The 18,289-nt window shown below is 41.0% G+C and overlaps 1 protein-coding gene across 1 annotated transcript in view; it reads left to right on the forward strand.

Annotated features, from left to right (window-relative positions):
* FBN2 (fibrillin 2) overlaps positions 1-18,289 on the forward strand; it is a 139,525-nt gene that overhangs the window by 91,564 nt on the left and 29,672 nt on the right. The window contains exons 28-40 of the mRNA XM_035099625.3: positions 315-440; positions 791-913; positions 1,530-1,655; positions 3,030-3,155; positions 4,458-4,580; positions 6,758-6,880; positions 7,248-7,373; positions 8,116-8,238; positions 8,807-8,929; positions 11,944-12,105; positions 13,880-13,948; positions 15,623-15,748; positions 17,053-17,178. Of these exons, the coding sequence (XP_034955516.3) occupies positions 315-440; positions 791-913; positions 1,530-1,655; positions 3,030-3,155; positions 4,458-4,580; positions 6,758-6,880; positions 7,248-7,373; positions 8,116-8,238; positions 8,807-8,929; positions 11,944-12,105; positions 13,880-13,948; positions 15,623-15,748; positions 17,053-17,178 (1,602 nt within the window). The remainder of the gene's footprint in view (positions 1-314; positions 441-790; positions 914-1,529; positions 1,656-3,029; positions 3,156-4,457; positions 4,581-6,757; positions 6,881-7,247; positions 7,374-8,115; positions 8,239-8,806; positions 8,930-11,943; positions 12,106-13,879; positions 13,949-15,622; positions 15,749-17,052; positions 17,179-18,289) is intronic.

The raw sequence follows: 18,289 nt of genomic DNA on the forward strand, positions 1-18,289 counted from the left end.
AGCTCCCAGTCTTTCAGGTCAAGGAAGCTGTGCAATCTGTGAGCTTGTCTGACCAGGACAAGGTTGGCTAAAGGCTAAACAAAATCCAATTTATCCACACTGAAGTTTAATACAGATTTGAAGTTCCTTGTGTCTCTTTTTTGGGGTGGTGGGGGGATACTATTGAAATTTGTGTGTTATTTTGACACATGGAAACATTCAGAATAAAGTTAAAACTTCATATCAGAACCTACTTTCATAAAAATGTTAACTTTTAAGTCTGTAACTATATTCTCAACTTCCCAATGGCCAGTAATGTGATTCTTGTTTTTCAGATATTGATGAATGTTCTCTTAGTGATAACCTCTGCAGAAATGGCAAATGCGTGAACATGATTGGGATGTATCAATGTTCATGCAATCCTGGGTATCAGGCCACTCCGGACAGACAAGGCTGCATTGGCAAGTTTTTTATTTTTATTTCAGCATAAATGTTTCTAGTTTGTTCGTTTTTCCAAACTTCGATTTCATAACTGTGATTTAAATAATCAACGACAGTATGCCCCTCTCCTCTAAAAAAACAACAACCCATTATTACTCTTTATTGCTGAGCTATATTTTGCATTCTTATTTTATGTTAACTTTATTTCATTCGCTGTTGTCATTTCATTCTAAAATCAGTTAGGTACTTAGTGCCTACTGTCTTCTGCTGATAGGAAGGGGAGAGTGGGGGAAATATGAGGGACAGGTGGGATGCTTTAAACAAAGTACCTAATAGATCTAATAATCTGTCCAAAATATTCCCTTCCTAGATATTGATGAATGCATGATCATGAATGGAGGCTGTGACACCCACTGCACTAATTCAGAAGGCAGCTATGAATGCAGCTGCAGTGATGGATATGCCCTGATGCCAGATATGAGGACTTGTTCAGGTAAAAGAATGAAGAGTAGCATCTCAGTTCTGTTCTGCAGAACTGCATCCATAAAACATTGGAATTATGTGTGAATTTCTTTACTGTATGATGCAGTGGTTTGAAGAACAAGCTATGAACCAGAAGGTCTCTATTTGGTTCGAATGCAATCTTGGCTATTTCTAGGTGGAGATAATTGACTAAATGGGTGCCCTTAGGAAAGTGATTGTTTCTCTGGATGCAGTATGGAGAAAATTGTATAAGTTTATCTTGCAGTGTTGAAGGGAGTAGGTGACCTGGTTCACATGTCATGCCAACCATGATTTGTCATCGCACAAGTGAGCCCTGGGCTCACAAGCTTTGTTTTTCTGCTTGCTCTAAATCCCTCATGGCTGAAAAACGTAGATGTGTACTTACCCTCCAAATTGTTATTGGAAAACACAGTTGGAAGCTCATTCCCGATTCTGGCTTGGAAGGCAAACACAAATATTACCTTACCAATTCAGGTGTTAAATCAGGGAGGAAATCAAAGTGCATAAGGGGAGGAGAGATCAGGCAAGTCCAAGCCTTGCTCATGCAACATCAACACATGCTATTTACCTGTTCAGAATTTCACAGTGATAAAATTTTCCTGTAGACATTGATGAATGTGAAAGCAACCCAGATATCTGTGATGGTGGGCAGTGCACCAACATTCCAGGAGAATATCGATGTCTTTGTTATGATGGATTCATGGCTTCTATGGACATGAAAATATGCATTGGTAAGTAATTTAGAGGTAGCTTTCAAGAGTTGTAAATATATTGTTAATGCAATTTTTGATTCTCAAAAATAGAAAGCTTTTCCTTAGGGGAAGACATCACTAATGTAGCAACTTAAGATTTGATCTTGTGACTACAGTGGTACCTCGGTTTACAAACACAATTGGTTCCGGAAGTCTGTACTTAACCTGAAGCGTACTTAACCTGAAGTGAACTTTCCCATTGAAAGTAATGGAAAGTGGATTAATCCGTTCCAGTCGGGTCCGTGGAGTACTTAAACTGAAGCGGTACTTACCCTGAAGCGAACTTTCTCATTGAAAGTAATGTAAAGTGGATTAATCCGTTCCAGACAGGTCCGTGGAGTACTTAAACTGAAAATACTAAAACCGAGGCGTACTTAAACTGAGGTATGACTGTACTTCACAGAAGAAAGTTTAAACCTCATCGAAAGAACCACTGATAAACTAAAATGTAGTTAAATCTTGTGGTGATAAACTGCTCTAGATTCCCTTCTGGCTGTCCTGGGGAAAGTGTTTCCTTTTTTTTAACCTTCAAAGCTGGGGAAAGGTGGCAGTAGAAGCAGCAAAGAACAAGAAGTTTTCCTTCCCCCCTCCCTTACAGTCATCCTGACAAGTTCTACAGCACATCAGGACTGAAAGAACAATAATAGGAATTGGCATTGCCACTGAGAAAACCTTACATATTCCAGCTCTCTACTAATCTGATCTAAAAAGGGATTGGAAGGTGCTCTTTTAAGAATCTCAGGCTAAGCTCTGGTGTCATCCTCTTTGATGAAAACCAAGACAGAATAAAAACTAAATTCCTTGGAGACTACCATTTAGTTGGTCATTATCACACCAGTTAAAATATAGCACACATTGTTCCTATTTCAGCTGTTGTGTTTTTGCAGAACCAGACATATTCAGAATCTATACCTTCCCTAATAAATATTCATAAGTCTACAAGGAGGGACAATTCACACTTTGGGAATCTTGAATACTAAGGGCTAGTTCATGGATGATGGGGAAGATATTAATGTGTTATAAAATAATAGACTTCTTAAAGAAAAGTAGCTGAAATAATTCCGATTTGTTTTTTGAAAACGGATTTAAATTTTAGCAACTATCAGGTCTTATGCTTCAGTAATACTTTTATTTATGTATATCTTTTTGCTACACTGAAGTGTCTCATTTTCTCATTGGTTCCTATCTTGTTGCTTCATACAATGATATGATCTAGTTGAAAAATGTAAGATAAAAATAATGTAGAATTCTTGGTATATTTATTATGTTAATTGTACAAGATCATTTATTTTGAGTGACTTGACTAACGAAGAACAAGTTTTCAGTTACTAACTAAGCTATATTAACTTACAGATGTGAATGAGTGTGACCTGAATTCCAACATCTGTATGTTTGGAGAGTGTGAGAACACCAAGGGGTCCTTCATTTGTCATTGCCAGCTGGGTTACTCTGTCAAGAAGGGAACCACAGGATGTACAGGTATGATATCCTTTGCAACTTCCTTGAGAACCAAATAGTTGTGGCATACCTCTTTGTAGGTAAAGGTAACAGTAATGGAACCCTGGACGGTTAAGTCCAGTCAAAGGTGACTGAGGTAGTGGCGCTCATCTCACTTTCAGGCTGAGGGAACCGGCATTTGTCCACAGACAGCTTTCTGGGTCATGTGGCCAGCATGACTAAACCACTTCTGGTGCAACGGAACACCATGACAGAAACCAGAGCGCACAGAAATGCCATTTACCTTCTCACCACAGTGGTACCTATTTACCTGCACTGGCATGCTTTCAAACTGCTAGGTTGGCAGGAGCTGGGACAGAGCAATGGGAGCTCACCCCATCGCGGGGATTTGAACCACCGACCTTCTGATCGGCAACCCTAAGAGACTCAGGGGTTTAGACCACAACACCACCTACTCTCCCTACCTCTTTGTACATGCACATATCTAATTGTGGGGAAGCAGTCCTGCAGAGCAAAACTCAGAACTGCAGTTACTTTTGAGTTTAGTATGCTCCTTTAAAAAAAATTTATTTAGGTATTAGTACCATTTTATCAAGTACCACTGCTTTTGTGCTCCTCCTGAGGTCACATTGAAATGCTTGGAATATTGCAGCCATTATTTTTAAAGTATTTAAGGCTGCAAACCTATACATACTTAGCTAGAAGCCCCAACAACACAGTGAAGCTTACTGCTCAGGAAAAAATGCACAGGATTGTACTGTATGCATCAGACCTTTTAGATAATTAAACAGTCTATGCCCTTTTAAACTGGGGGGAGGGGGATTATTGATTTTGTTTTTTATTACAATATACATTTTGTGTTTTTATACTGTAATCTACTCTGTGATCTTTGGTTAATGTGCAGTATAGAAATTTAATTAACAACAAAAACAACAAGAATTATTAATTATAATTCTGAATTCTTTTAGAATATCATTGTGAATTACAGTTATCTGGTTCACATATGTTAAACCAAACCTTGGTTTAGTAAGATTGTGCAAATGTGGACTCCTAGAGAGGATCACAACCACTTGCCTCCTTTTTTGCTGCTGCACTACACTATGCTAAGGCTTGTGTCATCTGAACCAAGACTCATGGTTGTGCCCTCTCTTCGTTAACCATGAGCAGTTGCCAAGGATTATAGATAATTCCTAAAATTAGATACTGTCCTAATAAAACCAGTGTGAAATAATAATACTGGATGTGTTACATTGACACTGTCTCCAATTTTATGAAGATATCTGTTATTCTGAATTCAACTTTTTAATGTGCAACTTTTCTTAGATGTGGATGAATGTGAGATTGGCGCCCATAATTGTGACCTGCATGCCTCATGTGTCAATGTCCAAGGAAGCTTCAGGTGTAGCTGTAAAGAAGGATGGATTGGAAATGGAATTAAGTGTATTGGTGAGTAGAGATGAATTGATACAGTTGTTCAGCTGACAAGATGGTAGGCTTAAGTTACTTGGTTATTTTTAGAATCATTGGGTAGGTTGACTGGAATGGGGATGGATGAAGTAGCTATTGAAATGTTTCACCCAGGAGATAGAAGGGGACATTCTTGATTCTTCAGGCTTCTCTTCTCATTTGGGTCAGAAATGGGGCCAGTTTGCTGGTTAACTCCTCCATGGAAGAGAGTATCTATCTGTCTCCCATGGAGCTCTTCATTTAAAACATTTTTTTTTGTTAACTCCTCGCCTTCTCTTTCTTGCCTAGCTGTCCTAGATAATAATGGGATTCTAAATTGTCTAGGGAATGAGAGCTGCTAAACTTTCCACACTACTGATATGGATATTCCACTCCTGCTTTCTCCTCCCATACATTCTCCTCCTTGTTGAGTTGCCATATTCTTTCAGTAGGACCACCCAGCCTAGCTAGAGCCAAGGTGATATACTGTTTTGTTAATAAGGCATATTCTCGCCTGGAGAATATTACAATCAACTACAGATTCCAACAATAGATGTGGCAGTAAAAATGGAGAAGCCAGTAGGATATGTGCTGGAGTATTACATGAGCCCCAAAGACAACTTTGTAGTCCCAACAAAATCCAAATTTGTGGAGTAACTCCTGAAGAAAAAATCTCCCTCATCTCCCAACTCAGGAATATTTTGGTGATTTTCATAGAGGGTGCCCCTTAATCAACTTAATCAGCACATTGCCCCTGCTTCTTATCTGGATAGGAGGGGCACTTTTGAAGTATTGAGAATACTACCTTCTTCCCTAAGAGAGAGAAATTTCTGATAAGAAATTCCCCTTCTTTCTGGAATGCCTCAGTCCGTTATTATTCCATGTTTGTGAACATTTTTCTAGGTGAAGTCTACAAAGAAAGTAAAGCCATTTTTTTCATGATTTCTTATTTTTGACAGGAGACAAATAACATTGTTAGAGATGGCCTTTGGTGACAATTGTTAAATCCAATCAATTATAGAGCAGAATATTAGTTAAATATTTACCCAGTGCTAATGAGTTGATGTTTAAAACGTAAAGATTATAAATGAAATGGAAGAAACAAAATAATTGTATGGTTTCGTGTCATTGAAGCAAGTTTGAAGTTATCACTTTGGGCAAATTTAAGCTAAACTTGCAGCTTGCAGTCAAAGTTAATTAGTTCAAAACAATATATTTGAGATTAATTCCCACCACGATTCCTACCCTCCCTCCCACTGGTTCTTGGCACTCTTTGCCCCATTACAGTTGCCAAATCACAATGTTGCAGTGATAATTGAAGCCAAATCTGGCTGAAATATCCTAGCAAGGTCTAGATTTAGACCTAGTAACCCTATGACCCCTTGGCTCCCTTGTCCACAGCCCTCCAAACTCCTCTACCCATAATGGATCCTGGAGGTTATGTGCTCTGCTGCCCTCATCTATTCTGCCCTTCTCATGTGACCTGTTGAGCCTCCTTCATCATCTCCTGTGTACTATGCCTGCCAGCCTCCCCACTCCTGTAGGAGTGCTGAACTTGTCCACTTTCTTTCTCTTGGTAAGCACCAGCATACATGCATCAATGTGGTGTTTGGAAGGAGAAGAGTCCCTTTCATTTATGGTTGAAAAAATAGTTCTGCCTTAGGCAGCCATCTAGAATCATACAGCAATAAAGTCATGCCTTGGATTAATGAATTGGCGTGCATATATATATTACTTATTATGGTAACCATTATAACAGAGGCATGCAATATAAATGAAAAAGCGTTTAAACAAAATTGGTAAAGTATTTAAAATGTTCCACTAACGTTGAACATAGCAATAGGCAGATCAATTTCTGAAGCTACCTTCATTTTGAGTCAGACATTGATCCATCTCAGCCTTACATTGTTTGTTTTGTCTGGCAGTGGCTCTCTAGCAGAAGTCTTTCCCATCACTTAATACCTGATACTTTTAGCAGGAGATGGCAGGGTTTGAACCTGGGGACTTCTGCATTGCAGAGCATCAGCTCCGTCACTGAGCTGTGACCCATGATGGCTGAGAGCCAGTTCTGACACTCTTTGAACCAATTGTGCAAGCAGGCTATACCTGTGGAAATCCCTGTTTCTGTCAACATGTGCATCCATTTTCTAGTTCCTTTGTGTGTGTTTTTCTGGCAGATCTTGATGAATGTTCTAATGGAACACACCAGTGTAGTGTAAATGCTCAGTGTGTGAATGCTCCTGGATCATATCGCTGTACCTGTGCAGAAGGATTTACTGGAGATGGATTCACTTGTTCTGGTAAGAGAGATTTAAGAGGGTTTAATGAAATCATTTTATCTGCTTTTTTCCTTTAGAAGCAGAATTCAAAGCTCCAGCAACACTGTGAGAACAGGTTTCCCCCTGTACTTAGATTTCTGCATACCTAGTTGTGAAATTTCTTAACATCACATTTACACCCAAGCTACTCTATAATGGATAAAGCTAGCATTTCCACTAATGGGCTTTAAATATCAAACAGAAATATCACTGCTCATTTTCAACTAAGGTGGTGGAAGCACCAGGTTTGCTTTATGTCAAGTAATACTTAACAAAACAAGTAACTTGGAGAATTATCTAAATATGTTTATAATGGACCTTTGCTGACAAAATCCCTTATATTCAACAGATATTGATGAATGTGCAGAAAATATTAATCTATGTGAAAATGGACAATGCCTGAATATTCCTGGTGGATATCGTTGTGAGTGTGAGATGGGTTTCACTCCAGCTTCAGACAGCAGATCTTGCCAAGGTAACTCACCCCTATTCTCCTTGCATTTTCAGGGTTTGGCTTGTGTGCCAGGAGGGAAACCACAAGAAGCACTGAAAAGAACATTCAAGCACAAGCTTTGCATAGAAAATACATTTTTCTAAGCAGGAATTACTATGCTGTGCCAGCTTGGATAAAGGCTGCCTTAATTTTTAAAAACTTTGCATGCCCTTTGACCAAAAACCTTGCAGCTAAATTTGGACTCATCTTCCTTTTATCTGTTACTAAAAGACATGTAGAAAAGTACAGTGGAACCTTGGGTTGCGGACGTAATCCATGACAGAGGCACACCCGCACCCCGCAGTGTTTGTAATCTGCAAAGCTGCGTCTGCGTGTGACGTAATTTGGTGCTTCTGTGCATGCACGAAGCGTGATTTAGCACTTCTGCGCATGCGCAAGAGGCAAAACCCGGAAGTAACCCTTTCCGGTACTTCCGGGTTTCCCGCAGTCCGTAACCTGAAAACGCGTAACCTGAAGCGTTTGTAACCTGAGGTACCACTGTATTGCATTCAAACAACCGTTTCTTATTGTAGAATGTGATAAGGGTACGCAACTGCACGCTTGTTCGCTCCCAATAAAACCACATTGTACCTCAGACAAGCACTGATTACATTTTTCAAATGCACATTTGCCTTCAATGAAAATTATTCAGAATATCTACAATACCGGTACTGATTTGTGGGTAACTAATTTTTATATTTATATATATATATTATCCTTTCAGATATTGATGAATGTGCCTTCCAGAACATCTGTGTGTTTGGTACTTGCAATAACTTGCCAGGAATGTTTCACTGCATTTGTGATGATGGCTATGAGCTGGACAGAACTGGAGGAAATTGTACAGGTATATATAATAAACACATCAAACTTGAAAAATGTAGTAGTAGAACAATGAGATTTTGTTAAATAAACGTTTACATTTTTGGCTTTCTTTAATGGCAGCCAGAATGTTGATGGCTGTGAAATGGAAGTGTAAAAAACGTATTCATTGGTTTAGGAGAATTTCAGAAATATCCCTTTGTGGTTAAACAGATACATTTTAGGAAGCACAGATAAGTCAAACAATTGATGGAGAAGTTTGATGAAAACTGGCATTTTATTTATTTATTCATTATGAAACAAGAATGCAAAACTTTTAGGCTCTTTTCTTTAATTAAAAGAGTGATGATGATGATGATGATTTATATACCGCTCTATAAGATATAAAACCACCAAATGCATAATAAAAATAAAAACAACAATCCAATTGTCCCCCCAATAGCTAAACATAAATTTTCTTCTTCTTCTTCTTCTTCTTCTTCTTCTTCTTCTTCTTCTTCTTCTTCTTCTTCTTCTTCTTCTTCTTCTTCTTCTTCTTCTTCTTCTTCTTCTTCTTCTTCTTCTTCTTCTTCTTCTTCTTCTTCTTGCTTTAGATATTGATGAGTGTGCAGATCCTATCAACTGTGTTAATGGTTTCTGTGTGAACACACCTGGAAGATATGAGTGCAACTGTCCTCCAGATTTCCAGCTGAACCCAACAGGAGTTGGCTGTGTTGGTAAGAATATTAAATAAATAAGCAGAAAGGTTAAAAGATTCAATATGAAACAATATTGATTCATTACTTAAATACAGTGGAACAAATTCTGGAGAAATGTACATCCCACTCATATCACATGAACTGCAAAACAAACAAACAAGCAAACAAACCTAGTATAGATGCTGATTTCAAAATCCCAAATGTAAATGGATTCATGATCTATCTATATACAGTGGTGCCTTGCTTAACAAACGCCCCGTAAGACAAAATTTTCGCTTAAAGAAGGATTTTTCTAGCGGAGGTTGCCTCGCTAGACAAATTCGTTTTACGAAAAATTCGTCTAGTGAATCATGGTTAACCATAGGAATGCATTGAAATTCAATTAATGCGTTCCTATGGGCAATTTTTTTTAAAAAAAAATCATTGCATTCCTATGGGATTCGCCAGACAAATTTTCATTATAAGAATAGACCCGTGGAACGAATTAAATTCGTCTAGTGAGGCACCACTGTATATAAAAACGTAAAAATCATGAAATTGTCGGCCGCTATCTTCTCTGTAACCGCTTGACCTGAAATTTTGACACAACGATCCAGGCCACTCCCCGAGGGTTGTTGGGGACAAAAAAAACCTCACACACCTGGACAGGTGTAGACCTGATTTTCCATGAAGTCAAACAGCACCCTCAAGTGGAATTCCTCCCACAGTACACCCCCTCCCTTCCTGTGAAAGCCACACCCACAAATCAAATGACATCATCAACCAAGCAACTGAAACCACCAAGTCGGCCATTATCAGACCCCTAGGCCCTGCCAGGCTGCTAGGCCTCCACTAGGCCCGGGGGGGGGGGGGTAAGATAACCCACAGCAACGCACTTGGGGGCACGGCAAGGGGTTTTTACTTTACAATTTAGCACCACTACCCCCCCAAAATGGCAGCATTAGGCAGTCGTTCACCATTTCTCCTAACACACACTTGGGGGCACAGCAAGGGGTTTTCGCTTTATAATTTAGTGTGTGTTGTGTCACATGCGAGGCTTCGGCGGCCATTTTAAGTAAGGGCAGTTGTGCCCCTTTTAACCTAGGCTTTACCATGTTTCTCTGAAAATAAGACACTGTCTTATATTTATTTTTCCTAAAAAAAAAACCCCACATTGGCTTATTTTCAGGGGATGTCTTATTTTTTATTACGCGTCCAGCCTTGCCTCTTTCTTGGGGCCCTTATTTTCGGGGTATGGCTTATATTGCGCAAATGCTTAGAAATCCTGCTATGGCTTATTTTATGGGTATGTCTTATTTTAGGAGAAACAACTGAAACTAAGCCTTTGTGTCTTTTTTTTAAAAAAACAACCATGCACTTTCTCTCCCCAGTTCAAGTCCTCAGATATTTGCAGTGGCCACAGCCCACCCCATTTACAACCCCCTACCTTCCCCTTGCCTTGGGTTTTTTATGGAACTGAACAACTCGGGTGCTTCAGAACGCACCTTCTGTTGCCAGGCCCTTGCAGGGCCAGACAGAGGCCCGGGCCAGGTAGATAAGATAATGTGGCTCTGTTTTTAACCCTTTTGTTACTTTTTTCATTTTACTGATTGTGAATATGCAGACCGAGGCCCCCTTTAGATTCGGAGGCCCACGCCAAGTGGCCCATATGACCCCCCCTCCTTCTGTCTGGGCCTGTCTGTTGCTACAGGGCTATGGGGCTTCGCTATTTGACCCCCCCTCAGGATTTTTTAAGTAGTTCTCTGCATCCCAGGGCACATCATCACCCCCCCATCCTTAATCTAAATATATAGAAATGTTCACGATGTGTGCACAGGGGCCAATATATGGAGATACAGGGGGGAGGGGACAACAGAGGACTCAGTAAATACTGGGAAATGGAATCCAGAAACTGACATTTCCTTCTCCAAGGATGGGGGTCAATGTAGGAAGATACCGGGGGTAGGGGCCAACACTTCCCAGGGACAACAGAGGGCTCAGACAGAAGTGCATGCTGGGAAATAAAACCCAGAACCTAACAGTTCCTTCTCCAAGGGTGGGGGCCAAGGTATGGAGATACATGGGGGAGGGGCCAACACTCCCCAGGGACAACAGAGGAAAGGGTATCCTACCAAAACACAGGGATGAGCCAGGGTGGAGGGAGGAGGGGCAGGATACGTCATGGATTGGGACGGGGGGATCACAGGAAAGAACCACAGCAACGCGTGGCCGGGTCAGCTAGTGAATTAATAAATTTATAACAAATATAATATGATTTTTTGTTTCTTTACTATGTCCCATTAAAGTCAGCAAGGTTTTATTTCTACATACGATCTTCAGTAGGCTCTTATTTTCTGTTATGCCAAGAACTGCCTCAATATATTAGATATATGTAATTGAAAATTAATAAAAATTGCTTACAAAAAAAAACTTCCTCAATGAAAGACAAGATATTGGGTAGTGTGGCAATGCACCTAATTATCCCCTATTGATTATATGAGGCAAAGATCATTCTCATGCTAGTCTGACTGGCCAACATTTTTGAATCAGGGAAGGACATTTCTTCCTGGTCCAATTAGCAATGTCCCTTGCAAAAATGGCAATTACTTTCCCCTGAGACTTGAGGTTTTGCTCATTTATCTGAGTCCTTTGTGCCTACTTGCTCTCTAAACACCTACTTCCCATGTACTTTTCTCTCATCGTGGCAAACTAGGAATTAGATTCTATCAGGTGATTATTGAGGAACTGGGTCTGAGTGTTCCTGCCTTCTGAGCTAAAAGACATTTTGGACCTCTTCCAAGTCTTACTCTGTTATTTTGTGATCTTGTTACACTGACAAACCCTTGGCAGTCAGTTATGACTTGCTTTTCCCATTTCACCCTTAGATCATTTAAGAACTTTTCTGGTGTTGCAGCATTACATTTAGTTCAAAACTGAGAAAAAATACTGAAGTTAATGTAAGATTATGAGGTTTTCTACTTAAAGAATTCATGAGGCGTGTTTCACATGATTGTGGCTGGTGGGCACAACTGTTTTCCATTCATTCTCCACAGATAATCGAGTTGGCAACTGTTACCTGAAATATGGACCAAGAGGGGATGGAAGCCTATCCTGCAACACGGAAATTGGTGTTGGAGTCAGTCGCTCCTCCTGCTGCTGCTCTCTGGGAAAGGCCTGGGGAAATCCCTGCGAGACCTGCCCGCCTGTAAATAGCAGTAAGGAAATGACTCTCTTAGATGCAAGGGTGAAAAGAAAAACTACTGACAGTATATCATAAGGAGTGAAAACCATTTCATGTGGTTGTGTTTTACACATGATCATCATTGTGTGACCAGGCGGCGACAGCCCCAGCTCCTAGGGATCATAAGGAAGGAATAAAGACTCTGACAATGTTACATGGAATTAAAAGTAGGCCACAACTTTATTAAACTTCCAAATGAAGGAAGACCTTGGCGTAGGCCTTGAGCGTGTATCCCTCCCAGCCCCCCAGCTGGGGGGAACTGGGGCTCATCAGGGTAAATGGGATATGGGGGTGCTCTGTGAGATGTAATTGTAGCAGGCAGCCCGGCCCATATCCCCGCACACAGCGTAGTTCACTGACGACCGTTCAGTGTATGGCCAGTGACACCCATATAAAGGGCCATTTTGAGCATATCCAGCGCCGTGGTGCAAAGCTCCCTCCGGCGCCCCGCGCCCCCATTTCCCAGAGCTTTTTTAGGGAGGACGGTGCTGCCGGTGGAGCTGGATGAGGCGGGCAGCAGCTGAAGGGCAGTTCCTCCAGCGGGGAAGAGGCAGAGGCTGGACGCGGCATCTCCCGGCTCAGTTGGCCGCTTCGTGCCGCAGTGGCCACAGCAGACAGAGGTTCTGGGCCTGGCAGTGCTTCGTCGCGGCATGGTGGAGTTGGGAGAGGGCGGTGAGGCACCGCATCCAGCCTCCACCTCTTCCCTGGTGCCCTCCAGAACTTGGCGCCCTGCGCCACTAGCCTATATGGGTAAGATGCCCCTGCCCATATATATAACCCCTTTAAGAGGGGGACCCTGGAATCACCACTTCACGCCCCCCCCAATATAGGGAAGAAAAGACTAAAGGATTCCACCCAAGGCCATAACCGCCAAAGTTGTGACGAATTGCTACGGGGAAGACAAAACCTGCCAATGCAGGAAAAAATTTTTCCTGGTCCTTCAACAGCAACCAGTCAAAGACTGCCTGTTAAACAGGAAGAAAAAGTTAACCTGCACACAAGAAACATTAAACAAAGGGAGAGTAGGGAGGGTGAATCTCCAGAGCCACTGCCTGGCTATTGTCGCCTCCACCCCCTATAATATAATATAAAGTCTTTTCCCATGTGCTTAGTGGGAGTTTAGAACAACTACTGTTCTAAAGCATCTGCAAAAGACACCAAAGAATTATTAGTAATTATGATCTTCCTTCAAATGTATTCACCTCAGATACATGGTATGGATACATTGAAAATGTTTTTTTTTCCATATTGTGTAGTACAGCTTTGGTGGGAAAACAGATGCATGGACATAAAGTATGTATGGATTGTAAGAGTCTGAAAAGACACTACACTGTATGTGCTGCTTTCCAGACAGTTATTATAAATCTCTCTGATTTACTGTGATTTACAGACTTTTAGAAGACATCTGAAGGCAGCCCTTTTTAGGGAAGCTTTTAATGTTTAATAGACTATTGTATTTTGATATTCTTTTGGAAGCTGCCCGGGGTGGCTGGGGAGGCCCACCCAGGTGGGCGGGGTATAAATAAATTATTATTATTATTATTATTATTATTATTATTATTATTATTACTACTGTGGGGTCAAGCATAGGGGCCTTGACAGTCAAAACACAGTTCACATATTAAGATGATAAATTTCGTGAGCTGTGAACAAGACTATGCAAAAGAAAAACAACAACTGAAGCCATCTGTGTGTTAATCTTCCCACAACCTTTTGTTTAATTTTTGCTTGTGTTCTTTTCTCTGTAGGTGAATATAATACTCTCTGTCCAGGGGGTGAAGGTTTCAGACCAAATCCTATTACTATTATTCTAGAAGGTAAGTCCTTCCTTCCTACCTACCTACAACAAATTTTTATTGGTTTTTAAACAAATACAAAAACAAGAACCATTAAATCCTTTTGTTTAATGTCTCACTGTGTTTTTAATTACATTGGAAGCTGCCGGGCAACCCAGTCAGTTGGGTGGGGTAGTAGTAGTAGTAGTAATAATAATAATAATAATAATAATAATAATAATAATAATAATATCATCATCATCATCCAGAAGTATATATAATGGTGTTTATTGTATCCATTGACTTTAGACATAAACTTACACATTCAGTGTCCAAACATATCACTAAACATGACCTCTCCGCTGAGAAGGCTGAGGGAGTGCTATTACAGGGTCTTGATTTTGGTCATTAACATAGTTAAAGAAGTTAATTCTTTTAAAATAATAACTATAGCTTTTTATGGCTTAAACAAGAGTCAAGTTTTGTAATATGTCTGTAATGGGGAGGTAGTGAAATCTATGTTAGTTCCATAGAAGAAACTAAAATGTATGTATTTTGTCAGCTTTGTTTTAAAGTGCTGGCCATTTCAAACATAAAAGGTAAAGGGACCCCTGAACATTAGGTCCAGTCGTGACTGACTCTGGGGTTGCGGCGCTCATCTCGCGTTATTGGCACGAGGGAGCCAGCGTACAGCTTCCAGGTCATGTGGCCAGCATGACAAAGCCGCTTCTGGCGAACCAGAGCAGCACACGGAAACAACGTTTACCTTCCTGCTGTAGCAGTGCCTATTTTTCTACTTGCACTTTGACATGCTTTCAAACTGCTAGGTTGGCAGGAGCTGGGACTGAGCAACGGGAGCTCACCCCGTTGCAGGGATTCGAACCGCCGATCTTCTGATCAGCAAGCCCTAGGCTCTGTGGTTTAACCCACAGCGCCACCTGTGGGTTACATCATCTTAATGGCATACTTCTTAAAGAAGTGTGCATGCACACGAAAGCTCATACCAAAATAAAAACTTAGTTGGTCTTTAAGGTGCTACTGAAGGAATTTTTTTATTTTACTTCGATCCAGACCAACACGGCTACCTACCTGTAACCGATACTTCTTAATGGCAGCAATCCAGATCCTCACGTTCACCTGAGTTTTTCCATCTGTTAAGAGCTTCCCAACAATCTGCAAATTGCTTTATAAACTTTCAGTTCCTAAATTGTTTTGGATTTTGGCAGCTTTACTGCTAAAAGGAAAATGTAATGTGTGGGGATCCTTTATCAGCTGCCTTAATCTTATTCATTTGGCTCATTCTGAGTCTGTTAGTTGTATCTACTAACACCCTATCAAAAATTAATTGGAAGCATGACTCAGACTGTTTCACAGCTGATCTTTTAAGCTTTCAGCATGCATGCAATGTACCAAAAAGTGATAATTACATGGACATATGTTTCTAGGTGATAAAATATGATGCAACCTGGTCATGGTTGAGCACAGTATTTGAAGACCCATTGACTTTTTTTGGAAGACTTTAATTTATATTGCGATCCTTCGTACTGCAGTTAGTGGGAGTTAAATGTACTTTGGCTAGCTCATACTTTTTTTCAGAAGTATGAGCAGATTTATAAACAAAAACAGGCAAAAGTCATTCTCTGCTAGCCATCTATGCAAGTAGTCTGCTATAGTCTTTCATCAGCCAAAAAACATGCCTTTTTTCTCTTAACACAGACATTGATGAATGCCAAGAGTTGCCTGGCCTCTGCCAAGGTGGAAACTGCATCAATACATTTGGCAGCTTCCAGTGTGAATGTCCCCATGGGTACTACCTCAGTGAAGAAACTCGTATCTGTGAAGGTAACAATTCTTATCTTTTCTCACAGTGGAGCACACATTTCTTCTCAAACAATATTCTTCCCTGCAAACATTTCTCCCCGCACCCGAAAGCATGCAGATGAAATGCAGGTACTAGATCTAAAGTTGTAGATTTTTAGGATTTGAAAGTTACATTTGCACACAGAGCCGTAGCTAGGTGATCTTGCGCCCCTGGCAGAACCGTCCAGATTGCGCCCCCTAGCCACAGACAAATTAGCTCTTCTTTCCGCCCCTCCTCCAACCTCCACCCATTCAATTCACCCTCAATTTAAAACCTTTACTTATGAGGCAATAATCAATATTTTTATTTATAGACATATTTATGGACATATTTTTAAGCTGATTTAGGCCCCCCCCCCAGCCTGCGCACCTGGTGGGGGGCCCACCTCACCACCCCTAGCTATGGTCCTGTTTACACATTCAGTTATCAAGTTTTTCAGTTATTATTTTATATCCATTATATTTAGACAGTCTCCCGTGGTAATCATGAATATGCACACTACTTTCTAATTGAAACTACTTAGGGTCAAACTTGATGTGATAATGCAGGCCATTTTGATTTTTCTTTTTAAAGTAATGACTTTAATGGGTGTTAGGACTATAACCTGGGTCCCACATACTTCCTCAAGATGTTGTTCGCCCCTGCATCTGCTTTTTGCTGCAAGTAACATCTTCATAGACAAATTACAGCCTCAAATGTTACTTGTTGTAACAAAACTTTTCATAGTCCAGTAACAGCTTCAGGTGGGTGATTTTTTTCAGTGGGAAAGCAGTACAGTGGTCCCTTGGTTCCCGAACAGCTTAGTTGTCGAACAAATCGGCTCCCAAACTCCGCAAACCCGGAAATAAGTGTTCCAGTTTGCGAATGTTCTTCAGAAGCCGAATGTCCAGGGTGGCTTCCACGGCTTCTGATTGAGTGCAGGAAGCTCCTGCAGCCAATCGGAAACCACGCCTCAGTTTTCGAAAGGTTTTGGTAGTCAAACAGACTCCTGGAACGGATTAAGTTCAAGAACCAAGGTACCACTGTACAAGGGATGGGTGAACCCCTACCATGCACTGCAGTCCTGCTGCAGACTGAGAGTCCTATAGCTCCTTCAAAAGAGGAGGAAAATCCCAAACACAGGATTCAAAGATGGCGGATTCATTGTTTAACTCTTACCTAGCCTCTTTGTCCACAAATGAGAAATACTTGTTTGGCAATTCAGTTTGGCCTTATATGTTGTTATTTATTGAGCACTTGTTTGTTGTACCTTAATTGCTTATTGAGTCTCCCTGCTCTCCCACAGATATTGATGAGTGTGTTGCACATCCTGGTGTCTGCGGTCCTGGGACATGCTACAACACCTTGGGGAACTACACTTGCATTTGCCCTCCAGAATACATGCAGGTGAACGGAGGCCACAACTGTATGGGTATGTTACCTTTTATATCTCCACTTCCTACCAGGATATTGACACCAGATGAGTTCCTAAAATGTAGGCCCAGTTTACACTTAATAGCTCCTTAGAGACCAACTAAGTTTGTCATTGGTATGCTCATATCAATGACAAACTTAGTTGGTCTCTAAGGTGCTACTGGAAGGAATTATCATTATCATTATTATTATTATTATTTTGTTAGCTCTTCCTATGCAGCTTCCTCGGTAGCACATAGGAACTACAATCCAGGCTCACAGCTGGACAGCATTCACGTGAGGCCTCCCATTGGTGTTGGAATGGCTCGGAGGAATATCTGGCTTGGTCAAAGTCAGTTAAACTAATATTTGTGGAAATGTGCATGTTTATTGAAATAGCTTAAGTCATAGCTTGAGGTTATATTCCTATATCTGGCCAGAAGATGGCTGTGGAGTCTCTGAATGTGCCAGTTTACTACCGTAGTGGAGAGGAGGTCAGAAAGGAGAACAGCAGCTATGCCTCTGGTAAAGCCTCTGGTCCACCAGTAGAAAGTTCTGTGGGTATGTATCCCTAGTGAGGTTCTGGTGGTGTGTGGGTGCCTTGCAGAGCTTGGGATCCGCAGGACCTAAAGCCCATGACATGTGCTCAAAAAAGGCCAAGAACTATGCTGATTCTAGAGCTTGCATAGTTAATTTCCCATTAATTGATTTCAATGGGAGATAAATAGGGAGAGAGACAAGAGGGGTGAAAAAGGCTTCCACACCCTAGATATATCAAGCCGTCAGGACAAGGGAAGTGGTGGTAGGTCTGCCACAGATTCTCCCCACCCCCCAATTCCATAGAACAGCTGTGTAAGTTACCGTACAGTGGTACCTCGCAAGACGAAAGCGTTTTGCGATGTTTTCGGCGCTTCGCAAGATGACATTTTCTATGGCCGTGCTTTGTAAGACGAAGTTTTTAGGCTTTTTTTTTTTTGGCGCGGCAAACTGCGCTTCACAAGACTAAATTACTGCAAGACGAAGCGACTTGCGGAACAAATTACTTTCATCTTGCGAGGCACCACTGTACTTTTATTGTGTACTAAATATGCTTTCTGGATCTTATAACTCAATCCTGATTATGTCTACTT

The sequence above is a fragment of the Zootoca vivipara genome, chromosome 10, assembly GCF_965207765.1.
Source record: "Zootoca vivipara chromosome 10, rZooViv2.hap1.1, whole genome shotgun sequence".
Classification (NCBI taxonomy): domain Eukaryota; kingdom Metazoa; phylum Chordata; class Lepidosauria; order Squamata; family Lacertidae; genus Zootoca; species Zootoca vivipara.